At 44.9% G+C, this 17,331-nt stretch overlaps 1 protein-coding gene across 1 annotated transcript in view; it reads left to right on the top strand.

The window, feature by feature from the left end:
* LOC110505815 (gamma-aminobutyric acid receptor subunit rho-2-like) overlaps positions 1-6,579 on the top strand; it is a 39,547-nt gene extending 32,968 nt beyond the window's left edge. Inside the window, exons 4-9 of the mRNA XM_021585269.3 lie at positions 2,470-2,693; positions 3,710-3,792; positions 4,102-4,242; positions 4,480-4,632; positions 4,933-5,153; positions 5,463-6,579. Of these exons, the coding sequence (XP_021440944.2) occupies positions 2,470-2,693; positions 3,710-3,792; positions 4,102-4,242; positions 4,480-4,632; positions 4,933-5,153; positions 5,463-5,813 (1,173 nt within the window). The 3' untranslated portion in view covers positions 5,814-6,579. The remainder of the gene's footprint in view (positions 1-2,469; positions 2,694-3,709; positions 3,793-4,101; positions 4,243-4,479; positions 4,633-4,932; positions 5,154-5,462) is intronic.
* The last annotated feature ends 10,752 nt before the right edge of the window (positions 6,580-17,331 follow it).

The following is a 17,331-nucleotide window of genomic DNA, read 5'->3' as shown; positions in this document are numbered from 1 at the left end:
TGAACCCAAAGTTCTATAAGCTCTGACAGCTGGGTTTAAGACTTGCATTTATATAATATAGTACTTTTTGCAAAGTCATAGCTTTATTTTCTGGGTATAATTCACTCATTGGATAACTCAACCCCAAATGTCCTCAGTAGCATAGTTACTATGCTTGAGTATGATGATTCACTGGACATAGTTACTATCTTAGAGTATGATGATTCACTGGACATAGTTACTATCCTAGAGTATGATGATTCACTGGACATAGTTACTATCCTAGAGTATGATGATTCACTGGGTGTAGTTACTATGCTAGAGTATGATGATTCACTGGGTGTAGTTACTATCTTAGAGTATGATGATTCACTGGGTGTAGTTACTATCCTAGAGTATGATGATTCACTGGACATAGTTACTATGCTAGAGTATGATGATTCACTGGGTTTAGTTACTATCCTAGAGTATGATGATTCACTGGGTGTAGTTACTATCATAGAGTATGATGATTCACTGGGTGTAGTTACTATCATAGAGTATGATGATTCACTGGGTGTAGTTACTATGCTAGAATATGATGATTCACTGGGTGTAGTTACTATCCTAGAATATGATGATTCACTGGACATAGTTACTATCCTAGAGTATGATGATTCACTGGGTGTAGTTACTATGCTAGAGTATGATGATTCACTGGGTGTAGTTACTATGCTAGAGTATGATGATTCACTGGGTGTAGTTACTATCCTAGAGTATGATGATTCACTGGGTGTAGTTACTATCTTAGAGTATGATGATTCACTGGGTATAGTTACTATGCTAGAGTATGATGATTCACTGGGTGTAGTTACTATCCTAGAGTATGATGATTCACTGGGTATAGTGACTATGCTAGAGTATGATGATTCACTGGGTTTAGTTACTATGCTAGAATATGATGATTCACTGGGTATAGTTACTAAGCTAGAGTATGATGATTCACTGGGTCTAGTTACTATCCTATAGTATGATGATTCACTGGGTGTAGTTACTATCCTAGAGTATGATGATTCACTGGGTGTAGTTACTATGCTAGAGTATGATGATTCACTGGACATAGTTACTATCTTAGAGTATGATGATTCACTGGACATAGTTACTATCCTAGAGTATGATGATTCACTGGACATAGTTACTATCCTAGAGTATGATGATTCACTGGGTGTAGTTACTATGCTAGAGTATGATGATTCACTGGGTGTAGTTACTATCTTAGAGTATGATGATTCACTGGGTGTAGTTACTATCCTAGAGTATGATGATTCACTGGACATAGTTACTATGCTAGAGTATGATGATTCACTGGGTTTAGTTACTATCCTAGAGTATGATGATTCACTGGGTGTAGTTACTATCATAGAGTATGATGATTCACTGGGTGTAGTTACTATCATAGAGTATGATGATTCACTGGGTGTAGTTACTATGCTAGAATATGATGATTCACTGGGTGTAGTTACTATCCTAGAATATGATGATTCACTGGACATAGTTACTATCCTAGAGTATGATGATTCACTGGGTGTAGTTACTATGCTAGAGTATGATGATTCACTGGATGTAGTTACTATGCTAGAGTATGATGATTCACTGGGTGTAGTTACTATCCTAGAGTATGATGATTCACTGGGTGTAGTTACTATCTTAGAGTATGATGATTCACTGGGTATAGTTACTATGCTAGAGTATGATGATTCACTGGGTGTAGTTACTATCCTAGAGTATGATGATTCACTGGGTATAGTGACTATGCTAGAGTATGATGATTCACTGGGTTTAGTTACTATGCTAGAATATGATGATTCACTGGGTATAGTTACTAAGCTAGAGTATGATGATTCACTGGGTCTAGTTACTATCCTAGAGTATGATGATTCACTGGGTGTAGTTACTATCCTAGAGTATGATGATTCACTGGGTGTAGTTACTATGCTAGAGTATGATGATTCACTGGGTGTAGTTACTATGCTAGAGTATGATGATTCACTGGGTGTAGTTACTATCATAGAGTATGATGATTCATGATGATTCACTGGGTGTAGTTACTATCCTAGAGTATGATGATTCACTGGGTGTAGTTACTATGCTAGAGTATGATGATTCACTGGGTGTAGTTACTATGCTAGAGTATGATGATTCACTGGGTGTAGTTACTATGCTAGAATATGATGATTTACTGGGTGTAGTTACTATGCTAGAGTATGATGGTTCACTGGACATAGTTACTATGCTAGAGTATGATGATTCACTGGGTGTAGTTACTATCCTGGAGTATGATGATTCACTGGGTGTAGTTACTATCCTAGAGTATGATGGTTCACTGGACATAGTTACTATCCTAGAATATGATGATTCACTGGGTATAGTTACTGTCCTGTTTCCATTTTCCGGTCATCCACACGCTAGTTAGACATTAAACCCTTCCCTTCCTCTCCTCTCCTCCAATAGGACTTCACCATGACCCTGTACCTGAGACACTATTGGAAGGACGAGCGTCTGTCCTTCACCAGCTCCACCAATAAGAGCATGACATTTGACGGGCGTCTGGTCAAGAAGATCTGGGTGCCCGATGTGTTCTTCGTCCACTCCAAGAGATCCTTCATCCATGACACCACCACAGTCAACATCATGCTCAGGGTCTTTCCCGACGGACACGTTCTGTACAGCCTGAGGTGGAGCTGGGATGCTTTGGGGACTAGGGTTGCAAAATTCCAGTCACTTTTCCAAAATTCCCTTGTTTTCAAGAAATCCTGGTTGGAAGATTCCCTGAATCAGAGGTAGCAGGAAATCCAGAATCCTCCAACCAGGTTTTCTGGAAAATCTAGGCATTTTTGCAACCTTACTGGGGACATTGTGCAGGTCATTCTTTGTCATGCAGGGTTGGGATCAATTCAGATTTGAATGAACTTTCTAAATTGACTGGTGCTAGTGCTGGGCTGAAACAAAAACCTACACACGCTGCTCCAAAGTGATTGACTGCTCATATTGTCAATACTTGGAATGATGTACTTAGCTGTTGACTTAAGAATTTTAAATGTATTCAGTTTGGAATATTAATAGTATCCTAACTTTTTATACTAAACATAACATGCTCCTGTGCAGGATGTAGGTATGTTGACACCTAGACAAGAAGACACATTTGCATTTTGCTCCTGTTGTTAGTTAAAATTAGAAATGTGCTTCTGGCTGGTGATGTTTTTTTTTTTTTTTTTTTACCTGTTTTTGAAAACTAGGCCAAAATGTGAAGGTACTACTAAGTTGTTGTTTAATGCCAGATAGTTTGGTCTTTTATGCTGCTCAAAGTCATTCACCAGACTATAGATGCACAAATTGTGTTTTAATGGCTTGAGAACATGCTCATTGTTATTCATGACAGTTTTTTTTTCACATCGTCTACTACATACAGTTATAGTCCGTGTTGAAGTTTTGAATTGGTGTGTGTGGAACAGTAAGGACAACATAATGGACCAAATGTATTTGGTGTTGTGAACATGTGATCCAGTGTAGCGAGACCGCACTCCAAAAAATGAGATTTTCCAAGTTCTTTGATGCTATTTATTTATTTCAGAAGGCAAAAAGAGCCTATAATATCTACAAGAACGTAATGTTATGTGTTGTATAAGGCTCATGGAGGAATCGTAAAGTTGTCGATGTCACATCATGGATCTGTGTTGTCCTTACTGTACAGGGTGACAGTGACAGCAGCCTGTAACATGGACTTCAGCCGCTTCCCTTTGGACACCCAGTCCTGCTCCCTGGAGCTAGAGAGCTGTGAGTAGGCTAACTTTCAGAGTTTCATTGAAAATCTTCATTGACCTTTAGAAAATATGTCAGGGCATACTATTTAGTATTTTTTTCGTCTACAGTATACACAAACAGAACAGTATTATTGAGAAAATCTAAATGTTTTTAAGCTTTGAATAATTAGATGAGTAGACAGGCAAAGAGTAGAGACCCACAGATGTCAATTTCATTGAAAACATCATTGATTCAACCAGTGGGGGATGTCAGAAAGACAGGGATTGAACTCTGGCCCACACAGGCACCACTTGTATCTCTAATGTTGGTTGTACCCCCCAGATGCATATACGGATGAGGACCTGATGCTGTACTGGAAGAGTGGGGATGAGTCCTTGAGTACGGATGACCGTATCTCCTTGTCTCAGTTCCTCATCCAGAAGTTCCACACCACATCTCGGCTGGCCTTCTACAGCAGTACTGGTAATAATCACCATAACCATGTGAGAATCACACATTCCCAGAAAAAATCTGGTAACTTTGCAAAAATTCTCTGGTTTTTCAGAAATCCTTGGTTGGAATAAGCAGAAAACCTGGAATCCTTCAACCAAAATTTCTGAAAAACCTGGGAATTTTTGGAATGCTACCAGCATTTTTCAAACCTACCAGTGATATTATTATTGATCCATACCTACCCATTGTGTTCCTCCTCATGTACAGGCTGGTACAACCGTCTGTACATCAACTTCACCCTGCGGAGACACATCTTCTTCTTCCTGCTTCAGACCTACTTCCCGGCTACCCTCATGGTTATGCTGTCTTGGGTGTCCTTCTGGATCGACCGCAGGGCCGTCCCAGCTCGTGTCTCCCTGGGTAAGATGCTAGCGCTACTATGGAAGATCAATATTCAGAAGTGGTACAGTTAATGCTGTTTCTAGTGCTGCTTAATCCCCTCATTGCCAGATGTCAGGCTTTCTGTCGTTTTTCAGTTATTACATTTTTATTTCAGAGGTTGGAACAATAAAGCCATCTCTGTCAGACCTTTTTAAAGTGCTGGTGGATGATGAAAGTAAACATATTTAAAGATAGTTTGATTCTTCGACAGGGTCTGACTGTCTTCTTGGAAAAGAATACAGAAGAGAGCAGTCTTGAACTCTTGTTATTTCCTTGCAGGTATCACTACAGTGCTCACCATGTCCACCATCATCACTGGAGTCAACGCCTCCATGCCCAGAGTATCCTACATCAAAGCAGTGGACATCTACCTGTGGGTCAGCTTCGTGTTTGTCTTCCTGTCTGTCCTGGAGTACGCTGCTGTCAACTACTTGTCCACTGCACAGGACCGCAGGGAACGCAAGATGAGAGACGAGATGAGGGAAAGGGCCAGGTCACAGGTAATAAATTGCTACCACAGTACTGTGTGTCTAAAACCTTTTTCCAAGACAAAATCGCAATATCTCTTGAGAATACAGTTTGCTCTTCATTTCATGCAGTTTGGTTGGATTAACAGACACTTCTGACGCTTATACTTCCTTGTCTCTTCTATGGCCAAATCTAACGTATGCCAACACATTCATTTTTTATCAAATCTCTCATTGACATGAATTCAAAAGTTCAAATTACAGGCTTGCATCTCAAGTTAGTTTAGTTCCATTTTCCCTGGCACAACCTCTGTCTTTTTCACCTTCTCTCCTGACCTGCAGTCGCTGCCCTGCACCTGTGGCATGTCCCAGACCAGGACCATGCTATTAGACGGGACCTACAGCGAGGCGGACACTAACAGCCTGGCCGGCTACACCTCAGGAACTATGGGGCCCGAGGAGGACATGGATATGCCCCGCGACATGATGACTGAGAAGCAGCCTCCTGGAGAACATACAGTGGTCCACCTGTCTGCCAGCAGCGAGTCAACGACAACCAAGAAGAAAGGCATCAGGGCCCTCAATATTATCCAGAATACACACACCATCGACAAGTACTCCAGGATGTTATTCCCTGGCTCCTATATCCTATTCAACATAATCTACTGGTGTTCATACTGTTTAGGAGCGTAGGGTCTACTGTTTAGGAGCGTAGGGTCTACTGTTTAGGAGCGTAGAGTCTACTGTTTAGGAGCGTAGGGCCTACTGTTTAGGAGCGTAGAGTCTACTGTTTAGGAGCGTAGGGTCTACTGTTTAGGAGCGTAGGGTCTACTGTTTAGGAGCGTAGAGTCTACTGTTTAGGAGCGTAGGGTCTACTGTTTAGGAGCGTAGGGTCTACTGTTTAGGAGCGTAGGGTCTACTGTTTAGGAGCGTAGTGTCTACTGTTTAGGAGAGTAGAGTCTACTGTTTAGGAGCGTAGGGTCTACTGTTTAGGAGCGTAGGGTCTACTGTTTAGGAGCGTAGGGTCTACTGTTTAGGAGCGTAGAGTCTACTGTTTAGGAGCGTAGGGTCTACTGTTTAGGAGCGTAGGGTCTACTGTTTAGGAGCGTAGGATCTACTGTTTAGGAGCGTAGAGTCTAATGTTTAGGAGCGTAGGGTCTACTGTTTAGGAGCGTAGGGTCTACTGTTTAGGAGCGTAGAGTCTACTGTTTAGGAGCGTAGGGTCTACTGTTTAGGAGCGTAGGGTCTACTGTTTAGGAGCGTAGGGTCTACTGTTTAGGAGCGTAGAGTCTACTGTTTAGGAGCGTAGGGTCTACTGTTTAGGAGCGTAGGGTCTACTGTTTAGGAGCGTAGGATCTACTGTTTAGGAGCGTAGAGTCTAATGTTTAGGAGCGTAGGGTCTACTGTTTAGGAGCGTAGGGTCTACTGTTTAGGAGCGTAGGGTCTAATGTTTAGGAGCGTAGGATCGAATGTTTAGGAGCGTAGAGTCTAATGTTTAGGAGCGCAGAGTCTACTGTTTAGGAGCGTAGGATCGAATGTTTAGGAGCGTAGGGTCTAATGTTTAGGAGCGTAGAGTCTACTGTTTAGGAGCGTAGGGTCTAATGTTTAGGAGCGTAGGATCGAATGTTTAGGAGCGTAGAGTCTAATGTTTAGGAGCGCAGAGTCTACTGTTTAGGAGCGTAGGATCGAATGTTTAGGAGCGTAGGGTCTAATGTTTAGGAGCGTAGAGTCTACTGTTTAGGAGCGTAGGGTCTCTTGTTTAGTAGCGTAGGGTCTAATGTTTAGGAGCGTAGGATCTAATGTTTAGGAGCGTAGGGTCTAATGTTTAGGAGCGTAGGGTCTCTTGTTTAGGAGCGTAGGGTCTAATGTTTAGGAGCGTAGGGTCTACTGTTTAGGAGCGTAGGGTCTACTGTTTAGGAGCGTAGGGTCTACTGTTTAGGAGCGTAGAGTCTACTGTTTAGGAGCGTAGAGTCTACTGTTTAGGAGCGTAGGGTCTACTGTTTAGGAGCGTAGGGTCTACTGTTTAGGAGCGTAGGGTCTACTGTTTAGGAGCGTAGAGTCTACTGTTTAGGAGCGTAGGGTCTACTGTTTAGGAGCGTAGGGTCTACTGTTTAGGAGCGTAGGATCTACTGTTTAGGAGCGTAGAGTCTAATGTTTAGGAGCGTAGGGTCTACTGTTTAGGAGCGTAGGGTCTACTGTTTAGGAGCGTAGAGTCTACTGTTTAGGAGCGTAGGGTCTACTGTTTAGGAGCGTAGGGTCTACTGTTTAGGAGCGTAGGGTCTACTGTTTAGGAGCGTAGAGTCTACTGTTTAGGAGCGTAGGGTCTACTGTTTAGGAGCGTAGGGTCTACTGTTTAGGAGCGTAGGGTCTACTGTTTAGGAGCGTAGGGTCTACTGTTTAGGAGCGTAGGGTCTACTGTTTAGGAGCGTAGGATCTACTGTTTAGGAGCGTAGAGTCTAATGTTTAGGAGCGTAGGGTCTACTGTTTAGGAGCGTAGGGTCTACTGTTTAGGAGCGTAGGGTCTAATGTTTAGGAGCGTAGGATCGAATGTTTAGGAGCGTAGAGTCTAATGTTTAGGAGCGCAGAGTCTACTGTTTAGGAGCGTAGGATCGAATGTTTAGGAGCGTAGGGTCTAATGTTTAGGAGCGTAGAGTCTACTGTTTAGGAGCGTAGGGTCTAATGTTTAGGAGCGTAGGATCGAATGTTTAGGAGCGTAGAGTCTAATGTTTAGGAGCGCAGAGTCTACTGTTTAGGAGCGTAGGATCGAATGTTTAGGAGCGTAGGGTCTAATGTTTAGGAGCGTAGAGTCTACTGTTTAGGAGCGTAGGGTCTCTTGTTTAGTAGCGTAGGGTCTAATGTTTAGGAGCGTAGGATCTAATGTTTAGGAGCGTAGGGTCTAATGTTTAGGAGCGTAGGGTCTCTTGTTTAGGAGCGTAGGGTCTAATGTTTAGGAGCGTAGGGTCTAATGTTTAGGAGCGTAGGGTCTAATGTTTAGGAGCGTAGGGTCTAATGTTTAGGCGCAGTATTGGCCCTGGTCAATTGTAGTGCACTATCTAGGAAATAGGGTGCCATTTGGGATGCATCCTATGTTCATCAAATGAATGTGTTTAACACACTCATCAAGGACAAGAGAGGCTGCAGTTGGTGTTTACATGGACATTTGGTACTAATGGCTAATATTTAGGATGGACTTTTGACTGCGGCACTGGCCTATATGAGACTGATCTATACTGAAAAAATATATAAATGCAACATGCAACAATTTCAATAATTTTACTGAGTTACAGAAATCAACCAATTGAAATTAATTTCTTATGTCCTAATCTATGGATTTCACATGACTGGGCAGGGGCACAGCCATGGGTGGGCCTGGGAGGGCATAGGCACACCCACTGGGGAGCCAGGCCCAGCCAATCAGAATGAGTTTTTCTCCACAAAAGGGCTTTATTACAGATATAAATATTCCTCAGTCCCATCAGCTGCCTGGGTGGCTGGTCTCAGATGAAGAAGTTGGATGTGGAGGTCTTGGGCTGGCGTGGTTACACGTGGTCTGCGTTTGTGAGGCCAGTTGGACGTACTGCCAAATTCTCTAAAACGACGGTGGAGGCGGCTTATGGTAGAGAAATGAACATTAATTTTTCTGGCAACAGCTCTGGACATTCTTGCAGTCAGTATGACAATTGAACGCTCCCTCAAAACTTGAGACATCTGTGGTATTGTGTTGTGTGACACAACTGCACATTTTAGAGTGGCCTTTTATTGTCCCCAGCACAAGGTGCACCTATGTAAGTGTCATGCTGTTTAATCAACTTCTTGTTTTGCCTGTCAGGTGGATGAATTATCTTGGCAAAGGATAAATGCTCACAAACAGGGATGATATTTGTGCATATGGAATATTTCTGGGATCTTTTATTTCAGCTTATGAAACATGGGACCAACACTTTACATGTTGCATTTATATTTTTGTTCAGTATATATGGGTCTGTGCTTACTATGTATATTAAGGTAAGTGTGACTCACTCACGAAGGATGAAAGAGGTGGCGAGCATCTGAGAGAGACAGTTCTATGTGGATATTTTGCACAGATGACGAGAGAGAGAGAGAGAGAGAGAAAGAGAGAGAGAGAGAGAGAGAGAGAGAGAGAGATGTTCTTCATCATCCCACTCTAGCTTTTGTGAATTCCTCTTAATGTATTCCACAGCGTGATTGATTGCTCTGCAAGTACGTATCAGCGGTTGTTTAAAAACTATTTTGTCCACAGAAGTCTTTTGTACAAATGTACAGTATGTCTACAATGTTGTTAACTTTGCATTCAGGTCTATTTGACCAAGTACCAGTTCAGCCTGGTGGTGGAGTATAATAGTTGTGTGTCAAATGTAGTGCACGGGATTATATAGAGAATGATGCCATTAGGGACACACACAGTAAATTGCTCTGGATTAGAGCGTCTGCTACTACATACAGTACCAGACAAAAGTTTGGACACACCTACTCATTCAAGGGTTTTTCTTTATGTTTACTATTTTCTATGTTGTAGAAAAATAGTGAAGACATCAAAACTATGAAATAACACATATGGAATCATGTAGTAATCAAAAAAGTGTTAAACACATCAAAATATATTTTAGATTTTAGACTCTTCAAAGTAGCCACCCTTTGCCTTGATGACAGCTTAGCATTGTCACAACCAGCTTCATGAGGTAGTCACTTGGAATGCTTTTCCAACAGACTTGAAGGAGTTCTCACATACTGTATGCTGAGCACTTGTTGGCTGCCTTCACTCTGCGGTCCAACTCATCCCAAACAATCTCAATTGGGTTGATGTCGGGTGATTGTGGCCAGGTCATCTGATGCAGCACTACATCACTCTCCTTCTTGGTCAAATAGCCCTTACTTTCATGACTCAGGATATGACCCAGATGCAGACACAGGAGGCAGATAGTACAGTTCTCAGGTGATTTATTGTAAACATGGGGCAGGCAAAGGGCAGGTCGAGGACAGGCAGGGGTTCGTGATCAGGTCTGAGTCAGGCAGGTACAGGACGGCAGGCAGGCTCGGGGTCAGGGCAGGCAGAGGTTTGTAATTAGGTTCGAGCCAGGCAGGTACAGGATGGCAGGCAGGCTCGGGGTCAGGTCAGGCAGAGGTTCGTAATTAGATCAGAGTCAGGCAGGTACAGGATGGCAGGCAGGCTCGGGGTCAGGGCAGGCAGAATAGTCAGAACCGGGAAAACTAGGAAACAGGAGACATAGGGCTGTGAGATATAGGTTTAATTCTGGACACATGAAAAGTTGGATGTATACTGAGGGTACGGGGCAAAGGAAGACGAACAGCAGAGGGGCTAAGGATCTTGAAGATGGGGAAGGGCTGATCAAATAGGGGGGACAGTTTGCGGGACAGGTGGTGGGATTAGTGGAGACGAGGCAGCGAAGAGTCGTCTCCAGGTCCTTATTGGCTCTCTCCGACTGGCCGTTGGACTGGGTATGAAAACCAGAGGACAGGCTGGCCGATGACCCAATAAGGGTGCAGAACGCCTTCCAGAACTGGCACAAGAACTGGGGACTGCGATCTGAGATCATGTCGACTGGCAGTCCATGGTTCCGGAAGACGTGCTGCACCATGAGCTGGGCCGTCTCCTTAGCTGAGGGCAACTTTGGAAGGAGAATAAAATGGAAAACCGGTCCACCACCGTAAGGATGGTGGTGTTGCCATCAGACGGCGGGAGGCCCGTGACCAAGGACATATGGGACCAGGTGCAGTAAAGGACAGGAAGTGGTTGAAGGAGGCCAGCCGTAGCTTGCCGCAGAGTCTTGTTCTAGGCACACACACTACAGGCGGCAATGAATGCAGAAACATCAGGAACCATGGTGGGCCACCAAATCCGTTGTCGGTCCTTGGTCCGACGGGAGCCAGGATGACAGGTGAGTCTCAAGGAATGTACCCATTCCAGAACAGGAGCACGGGCAGAGTCCGGGACAAACATCCGGTTAGCTGGGAACACTGTGCCTTGCGGACCAGACTCTCGATTCCCCAGAAAATAGCAGCCGCTAGACAGGAAGCAGAGAGAATGATATTGGGGTCCGAGGGTATAGTAAAAGGGCCTCCAACGCCGTCTTGCAGGCAAGAAATTCTCGATTTCCTACGTCGTAGTTCCTCTCGGCTGGGTTAAGGCGATGGGAAAGGAAGGTGCAGGGATGCAGCTTCTGATCCTTGGCAGAGCGTTGGGAGAGGACAGCCCCCACTCAAACGTCTAAGGTGTTGACCTCCACCACAAACTGACGGGACGGGTCCGGATGGATTAAGATGGCGGCTGTAGGGAATCGCTGTTTGAGGTCAGAGAATGCCCGGTCAGCTGCAGGAGACCATATGAACGGCACCTTGGGAGAGATGAGTGCAGAGAGGGGGGAAGCAAGGGTGCTGTAACCCCAGATGAAATGACGATAGTCATTGGCAAACCCCAGGAAAGGCTGCAGTTGCACTCTGGGCGTGGGTTGAGGCCAAAACACCACCGCTCTCAACTAGTCAGGTTCCATCTGAACACTCCCTGCAGTGATTCCTAGGAACGAGATGGTGGTGCGATGGAACTCACACTTCTCCGACCTTCATGGACAGCTGCTTCTCCAGGAGACGCTAGAGGACCTGTCGGACATGGAGGATGTGCTCTTGAGCTGACCGGAAATAGATGAGGTCATACAGGGGAAAAAAACACAAATCGGTTCAACATGTCTCGGAGCACATAATTGACCAGGGCCTGGAACACTGCGGGAACGTTGGTCAGTCCGGAAGGAATCACCAGGTACTCGTAGTGCCCACTAGCCGTGTTAAAAGCAGTTTTGCATTCCCTTCTCGTATCCAAATCAGATCAAATGAAATTGTATTAGCCACATGCGCCGTATACAACAGGTGTAGGTAGACCTTACAGTGAAATGCTTACTTACGAGCCCCTAACCAACGATGCAGTTAAAAAAATATGAATAAGAATAAGAAATAAAGTAACAAGTAATTAAAGAGCAGGAGTAAAATAACAATAGTGAGACTATATACAGGGAGGTACCGGTACAGAGGCAATGAGCGGGGGCACCGGTTTGTCGAGGTAATTGAGGTAATATGTACATGTAGGTAGAGTTATTAAAGTGACTATGCATAGATGATAACACATGGCAAGCAGTGTAAAAGGGGGGGGGGGGGCAATGCAAATAGTCTGGGTAGCCATTTGATTAGATATTCAGGAGTCTTATGGCTTGGGGGTAGAAGCTGTTTAGAAGCCTCTTGGACCTAGGCTTGGCTTGCGCACTACCCTCTAGTGCCTTGCAGTCTGAGGCCGAGCAGTTGCCATACCAGGCAATGATGCAACTAGGCAGGATGCTCTCGATGGTGCAGCTGTAGAACCTTTGAGGATCTGAGGATCCATGCCAAATCTTTTCAGTCTCCTGAGGAGGAATAGGTTTTGTCGTGCCCTCTTCACTACTGTATTGGTGTGCTTGGACCATGTTGGTTTGTTGGTGATGTGGACACCAAGGAACTTGAGGCTCTCAACCTGCTCCACTATAGCCCCGTCGATATCAATGGGGGCGTGCTTGGTCCTCTTTTTCCTGTAGTTCACAATCACCTCCTTTGTCTTGATCACGTTAAGGTAGAGGTTGTTGTCCTGGCACCACACGGTCAGGTCCTGACCTCCTCTCTATAGGCTGTCTTGTCATTGTCGGTGATTAGGCCTACCACTGTTGTGTCATCGGCAAACTTAACGACGGTGTTCGAGTCGTGTCTGGCCGTTCAGTCATGAGTGAACAGGGAGTACAGGAGGGGACTGAGCACGCACCCCTGGGGCCCCTGTGTTGAGGATCAGCATGGCGGATGTGTTGTTACCTACCCTTACCACCTGGGGGCGGCACGTCAGGAAGTCTAGGAACCAGTTGCAGAGGGAGGTGTTTAGTTCCAGGGTCCTTAGCTTAGTGATGAACTTCGAGGGCACTATGGTGTTGAACGCTGAGCTATGGTCAATGAATACCATTCTCACATAGGTGTTCCTTTTGTCCAGGTGGGAAAGGACAGTGTGGAGTGCAATAGAGATTGCATCATCTGTGGATCTGTTAGGGTGGTATGCAAATTGGAGTCTAGGGTTTCTGGGATAATGGTGTTGATGTGAGCCATGACCAGCCTTTCAAAGCACTTCATGGCTACAGACGTGAGTGCTACAGGTCAGTAGTCATTTAGGCAGGTTACCTTTGCTTTCTTGGGCACAGGGACTATGGTGGTCTGCTTAAAACATGTTGGTATGCATTCCGAAGGACCAACTTGGAGAAGATGGTTGCTCCCTGGAGTGGCTCGAAAGCTGAGGAGATGAGTGGTAGCAGTTAACGTTTTTTAACCGTAATGTCATTGAGACCCCGGTAGTCGATACACGGATGCAGGGTCTTGTCCTTCTTCTCCACAAAGAAGAACCCTGGGGGACCTGGGGAATAAGAGGGACGCATAAACCCAGCAGTGAGAGAGTCCTCAATATACCTTTCCGTTGCGTTGGTCTCCGGACACGACAGGGAATAAAGTCGCCCCGAGGAGGTGTAGTACCCAGTAGAAGGTCGATGGCGCAGTCATAGGGCCGAAGTGGAAGAGGAGAGGTGGCACGGGCCTTGCTGAAAACCTCCCGGAGGTCCTGGTATTCCGCAGGAATGGTGGAGAGGTTCAGGACTTCTCCCAAGCCACAGGAAGACTTCCCGGGGCAGGCAGTGCCGACTTCAGGTAATGTGCATGGCAAAACGGGCTCAAACCCACGATAGAACCAGTCGATCAGAGGATTGTGCCTCTGGAGCCAGGAGAATCCCAAAACCACGGGTGCATGAGGGGATTCAATGGGCAGGAACTGCACACTTTTACTGTGTAATGTGGGCGACAAAGCTCTGATGTCCAAGGGAATCGAGAGGGGTTGTGTGGGGATTCCCAGCTCCAACACCAGGGTAGCGTCTAAAAAGCACTCGTCGGCCCCAAGAGTCAATGAAAACCTGATTAGACTTGGACTGGTCACCCCACAACAGGGAAGCATGGAGAGATGTACGAGAAATGGAGGATGGGAAACACACCGTACAGCTCACCAGCGTACTCGTACCTACTTGATGAGCGTGGGTTTTTAATGGGCAGTTAGCTAAGAAATGTCCCGTAGCTCCACAATATAGACAGCTCTGGGTGTTAAGTCTGCGTATGCGCTCAGCCGGAGACAATTTAGCCCAGCCCAGTTGCATGGGCTCCGGAGGAGCTTCCTACGTTCTCGTAGCCGCCCATCGATCCAGATGGTCAAGGCTATGAGGGAGTCAAGGTCCATGGGCAGCTTCCAGGCTGTGAGCTCATCTCTGATAATCCGTGAAGGAACATGTCGAACAATGCTTCCGGATTCCAGGCACTCTCAGCCACCAATGTGCGAAAATCCACTGCGTAGTCTGCCACACTACGGGAGTCTTGACGTAGCTGGAGCAACTTACGCGCAGCTTCTCTCCCGGACAACGGAGAATCAAACACCTTCCGTACTTCCGCCACAAACTCCTCCTCCCTCCCGGACATCAGCGTTATGAGGTACGCTAGGTTATGAGGTACGGCAGGTTCCAGATTCTCCAGCGTAGCGCTCCGGAGGATGTGCGTGGGGTTCTCAGGACACTGGGGTAGGCTGGGAAGAAACGCCGCTGTTGGATGGGTTGCTGAGAATCTGTGGGATTACTGGTGTGGCCTGCTGCCTAGTAGGGAATATGCAGAATTGCTCCAGCAATGTATCGAACGCCTGGTCATGGCGTTCTACCATGGAGTCCCTCCATAAGGTATTGCAGTAACTCCTCGTGTCTTCCAATGGCGGCTCCTTGCTGGGAGACAGCATTGTGGAATTGGTCTGAGTCTGCTGGGTCAGTCATGGCCAGTTCGTACTATCACGACTCAGGATATGACCCAGATGTAGACACAGGAGGCAGATAGTACAGTTCCCAGATGATTTATTGTAAACATGGGGCAGGCAAAGGGCAGGTCGAGGACAGGCAGGGGTTCGTGATCAGGTCTGAGTCAGGCAGGTACAGGACGGCAGGGAGTCTCGGGGTCAGGGCAGGCAGAGGTTCATAATTAGGTCAAAGTCAGGCAGGTACAGGACGGCAGGCAGACTCGGGTCAGGGCAGGCAGAATAGTCAGAACCGGGAAAATAGGAAATAGAACATCAGAAAAAGGAAGACGGGAAAGCATGCTGGTAAGACCTGACAAGACAAACTGGCAACAAACAGAGAACACAGGTATAAATACACAGGATAATGGGGTGATGGGCGACATCAGAAGGGGGGTGGAGACAAGCACAAAGACCGGTGAAACAAATCAGAGTGTGACACTTACACAGCCTGGAGGTGTGATTTGGGTCATTGTCCTGTTGAAAAACAAATTATAGTGCCACTAAGCGCAAACCAGATGAGATGGCGTATCGAATGCTGTGGTAGACACGCTGGTTAAGTGTTTCTTGAATTCAACAGTGTCACCAGCAGAGCACCCCCACACCATCACACCTCCTCCTTCATGCTTCATGGTGGGAACTACACATGCGGACATCAGCAATTCACCTACTCTGCGTCTCACAAAGACACGGTGGTTGGTACCAAAAATCTCAAATTTGGACTCATCAGACAAAAGGACAGATTTCCACCAGTCTAATGTCCATTGCTCATGTTTCTTGGCATAAGCAAGTCTCTTCTTATTATTGGTGACCTTTAGTAGTGGTTTCTTTGCAGCAATTCAACCACAAAGGATGGTTTAAGCAGTCTCCTATGAACTGTTGATGTTGAGATGTGTCACTTGAACTCTGTGAAGCATTTATTTGGGCTGCAATCTGAGGTGCAGTTAATTCTAATGAACATATCCTATACAGCAGAGGTAACTATGGGTCTTCCTTTCCTGTGGTGGTCCTAATGAGAGCCAGTTTCATCATAGCATTTGATGGTTTTTGCGACTACACTTGAAGAAACTTCAATGTTCTTGAAATTTTCCAGATTGACTGACCTTCATGTCTTAAAATAATGATGGACTGTCATTTCTCTTTGCTTATTTGAGCTGTTCTTGCCATAATATGGACTTGGTCTTTTTCCAAATAGAGCTATCTTCCTACCTTGTCATAATACAACTGATTGTCTCTTAAATTCATTTTTAACAAGGCACACCTGTTAATTGTTATGCATTCCAGGTGACTACCTCATTAAGCTGGTTGAGAGAAGGTCAAGAGTGTGCAAAGCTGTCATCAAGGCAAAGGATGGCTACTTTGAAGAATCTCAAATATAAAATATATTTTGATTTGTTTAACACTTTTTTGGTTACTAAATTGTTCCATATGTGTTACTCTACTATATAGAAAATAATGAAAAACCTTTGAATGCTTAGGTGTGTCTAAACTTTTGACTGGTACAGTAAGTATGTGAAATGTATGTAATATAGTATATAATAATGGTTTGTGGTTCAGGTAAGGTCTTTCTCAGAGGTGCTAAAACAGCTGTGTAGTTCTTAAAGCACAACAACAACGTAGAGCATTTCAAACGGGAAACATCTTCAGTTATAAGCTCATGCGTAACCTAATGTATTAAGTAAAGCTGAGAAATCATGTATAGATATGCATTTTCTTTTTTCTGATACCTCACATAATATAATATGGTCACATTGTATGGATTACATGCCATTGTACAAAATAATGTAGGCCTACAATGTATATACATCTAAAAACAAATGTTATTTTGTGCCACTGTGGCACTTCATGAAGGTTAGTGGAATGAAGGTGTGGAATTTCAAAACTTCTGAGGTGTCCTATGCCATCAGCCTTCATACCTTAACAAGCTACTGTAGAGCAACAACAGCACATGGCTTGAGATAAGGTGTCCCAGGGCCCATGTGCTCTGATAAAAAGTAGTGCACTATGTAGGGAATAGGATGCCATTTGGGATAGAAGCATTGATATCTTCTTAAATGTACAGTATTGTTAATTGACCACTTGAGTCTTTATTAGTCAGGTGAGGAACTGGAATTCAACTACTTTCAGTAAACTGTAGTTTTGTGTCAAACTGTGGACAGAAAGTTACTTTAAATAGATGCAGCTGTAGGTTATTTCGTCACCAGACAACAGTTTACATGAACACGTTTTGTGAAACCATACACTACTTTTGCCATTCCATTTTGAATAGAGGAGTCGGTAAAGGAATATATTTTCCTGCATCAC

This window comes from Oncorhynchus mykiss, chromosome 25 (genome assembly GCF_057628025.1).
Source record: "Oncorhynchus mykiss isolate SJ-2025 chromosome 25, ASM5762802v1, whole genome shotgun sequence".
NCBI lineage: Eukaryota > Metazoa > Chordata > Actinopteri > Salmoniformes > Salmonidae > Oncorhynchus > Oncorhynchus mykiss.
The sequence above is the reverse complement of the archived record's forward strand: the minus strand, read 5'-3'. Positions and strand labels throughout refer to the sequence as shown.